The 2668-nt window shown below is 54.7% G+C and overlaps 1 protein-coding gene and 1 long non-coding RNA gene across 5 annotated transcripts in view; one reads left to right on the top strand and one right to left on the bottom strand.

The window, feature by feature from the left end:
• Positions 1-2109, bottom strand: part of LSM14A (LSM14A, mRNA processing body assembly factor) — a 64703-nt gene extending 62594 nt beyond the window's left edge. For all 4 annotated transcript variants that reach the window (XM_003798443.3, XM_003798442.3, XM_023518355.1 and 1 more), the window contains exon 1: positions 1782-2109. In XM_003798443.3, coding sequence (XP_003798491.1) covers positions 1782-1902 — 121 coding nt within the window. In that variant the 5' untranslated portion in view covers positions 1903-2109. The remainder of the gene's footprint in view (positions 1-1781) is intronic.
• A 60-nt stretch (positions 2110-2169) lies between these two features.
• Positions 2170-2668, top strand: part of LOC111727979 — a 2802-nt gene continuing 2303 nt past the window's right edge. Inside the window, exon 1 of the long non-coding RNA XR_002775405.1 lies at positions 2170-2328. This is a non-coding gene — a long non-coding RNA (uncharacterized LOC111727979). The remainder of the gene's footprint in view (positions 2329-2668) is intronic.

Genomic DNA, 2668 nt, shown 5'->3' with positions numbered 1-2668 from the left:
GCACTCTACCCAGGGTGACAGCTTGAGGCTCTGTCTCAAAAAAAAAAAAAGGCTCAAGCAATCCTCTTGCCTCAGCCTACCAAGTAGTTAGGATAAGAGCCTGCCACAACGCCCAGCTAGGCAATAATTTTTTAAACTGCATAATTCAAATATTTTTAGTAAATGTACACAGTTGTGCAGCCATCACCACAATCCAATTGTAGGACATCTCATACATCTCTTTTATGGTGTATAGTTCTGTAACATAAAGACTCTCCCTGTAAGATGTCCCAACTTTAGAGCTATTAAAAGGATCTACCTGGGCAGAGCTTGTGGCTCAAAAGGGTAGGGCACTGGTCGCATATGCCCGAGATGGTGGGTTCAAACACAGCCATGGCAAAAAGAAGGATCTACCAGAGCATCCAAAAAAATGTCACTTAAAGTGTAACTTGTTTGATACTGCGAAATGACTTTTAACAGTTAAGGACTGAAAATACTTCACAGGTTTGGGCTGGGCGTGGTGGCTCACGCCCATAATCCCAGCACTCTGGGAGGCTGAGGCGGGTGGATTGCCTGAGTTCAGAGTTTGAGACCAGCCTCAGCAAGAGTGAGACCTTTCTCTACTAAAAATAGAAAAACTGAGCAAGAGGATCAGTTGAGCCCCTAAGCTGGAGGGTGTTGCGAGCCATGACATCATGGCACCCTACCCAGGGGGACAGACTGAGACTATCTCAAAACAACAAAAAAAAAAACTTGATAGGTTTAGAAATTTTTCTTTCTATCCTTGAATCTCTCTCCCTACTCTGCTATACAGTTCCTCCTTCTACCAGATGTGCTGGGAGAATTACCTGGGTTATCTCACTTCCCCCAAGTATCCCAAACTGTTGAGATGTCCTTTGACATCTGGAGGTAAAGTTTTATTTTCTTTCTGGTTTCCTGGCAGAGCGAAAGGCCCAGCACGTGTGAACGGAAACAAAAACCCACACAGACTATAGGGATGCCAAATTCTATGTGTAGAGACACCTTCCTCCTCGTCCTCCACAGAGCTCCCTTCTCAGCAAGCATCCAGGTGCTCACCCACCACTTCCCAGATCGGAACGAAGGTCCGGGATCAAACTCCAACCCTCCTTTCCCCTAGATTTTCAGAAACAGGGTCGTGGGGACAGCAGCAAACACTTTCAAAGTACACCCTACACAGACAGTTGCACAACAGACCTGGAGAAGGATTCCGGTTTAACAGGTAAATACCACAGATGAGACAAGAGGGGATCTGCTCGACGGTATCGACGGCATTTCGAGAATGTTTGCATTTGCACAGCGAACCCAAAGTTTTAGCAATTTAACTTGTGGCTCACCTGCGGAATATCGCGACGAGCTGAAATTGGTATTGTGAGCAAACGGGTGCTATGGAATCGACTAATCAGCCCTAAACTCAAGCTAGGCGGAAAAATTCTTTGAATACTCCGGCTTTGTTTAGTGGGCACACAACAGAACCGCCGAATTTCAGAGTCGGAAGACACGTATCTCCGTGTTCTCCGGCCCGTTCTCGGACTTGCGGGGCGCCCCGCCCGCCGCGCACTCCGTCCCGTAGGTCCCCAGATGGACGCCGGGGAGCCTCGGGGAGGCCGGGGCCCGGCCCGCGAAGCCGGGGCGCCTCGGGGAGGCCGGGCGGGACGGGGCGGGAGCGGCCTCCCCGAGGACGACGGAGGGAGGGAGGGGAGGAGGCCGCCGCGGGCCGAGGTGCAGCAGCTCCGAGCGGGCGCGCGGCCCGGCCCGCAGCCCCTAGGCCCGCCCGCTCGTACCTTTGGCGAGGGCTACGGTGGAGTTCTCGGTGTCGATGGTGTAGAGGATGCCCTCGTAGCGGATCTCGGCCTTGGAGATGAGGCTGATCTTGCTACCGATGTAAGGGGTGCCCCCGCTCATGGCGCCGCCACCGCCGCCGCTCCGGGCCGCTCGCAGAGAGGCAGATCCCACGCCGCTGTCGCCGTTCCGCACGCCCGCTCGCTCCGTCGGCGCCTACAGCAGTCGCCTAAGACCTAACATGGCGGCAGCGCCGGCTCCGCTACCCTCCCCCAGCCTCCCGCCCTCTAGCCGCGGCGGCGGCGGCGGCGGCAGCGGCGGCGGCGCGGGGCATGCCGGGAGGGCGAGGCTGCGCTCTCGCGAGACTTGGCCGGCTGCGAGCGGCTCCGGCTCGTCTAGTGGTCTCTGTATCCAGATAAACCGTATTCGGCCTGATCTACTCGGCGCCTGCTGGCCTCCCCTCCAACCCCTCTTGGAGGAGTTTGGGGAGGAGAGGAGAAGTGCCTTATGTACGGTACCTGCATCCCGAGGGCGGGAGCGGAGACACAGGTAGCTCTCCTTTTGACGCCGGCTGCACCCTCCATTTCCAGGCGCGTCGTACCTTGTCTGGAGTCTTGTATCTTTTGCAAAGGTGGGTCCCTCCACCTGGAAAGTTGGACACCCGCCTCCAAGCTTCTCATGAGCTGCTGGTCATCCATTTAAGACATTGTCTTTTCCTTTTTGAGGCAACTGTGCATCTCATGGAGCTCTCATGACCCTGTTAACAGCATCCATCGCCCAAAGAGTTTCCCCTAGGTTGCTTCTAGAGCTGGGACTCTTGTCACAACAACTCAATTTTTTAGCCCCGCACGGTTCAACTCTTTGTGTGTGTGTGGGTTTTTTTTTTTTT

The sequence above is a fragment of the Otolemur garnettii genome, unplaced genomic scaffold (genome assembly GCF_000181295.1).
Source record: "Otolemur garnettii isolate 467f Iridium unplaced genomic scaffold, OtoGar3 scaffold00135, whole genome shotgun sequence".
NCBI classification, from domain to species: domain Eukaryota; kingdom Metazoa; phylum Chordata; class Mammalia; order Primates; family Galagidae; genus Otolemur; species Otolemur garnettii.
This window is presented reverse-complemented; position numbering and strand designations above follow the sequence as displayed.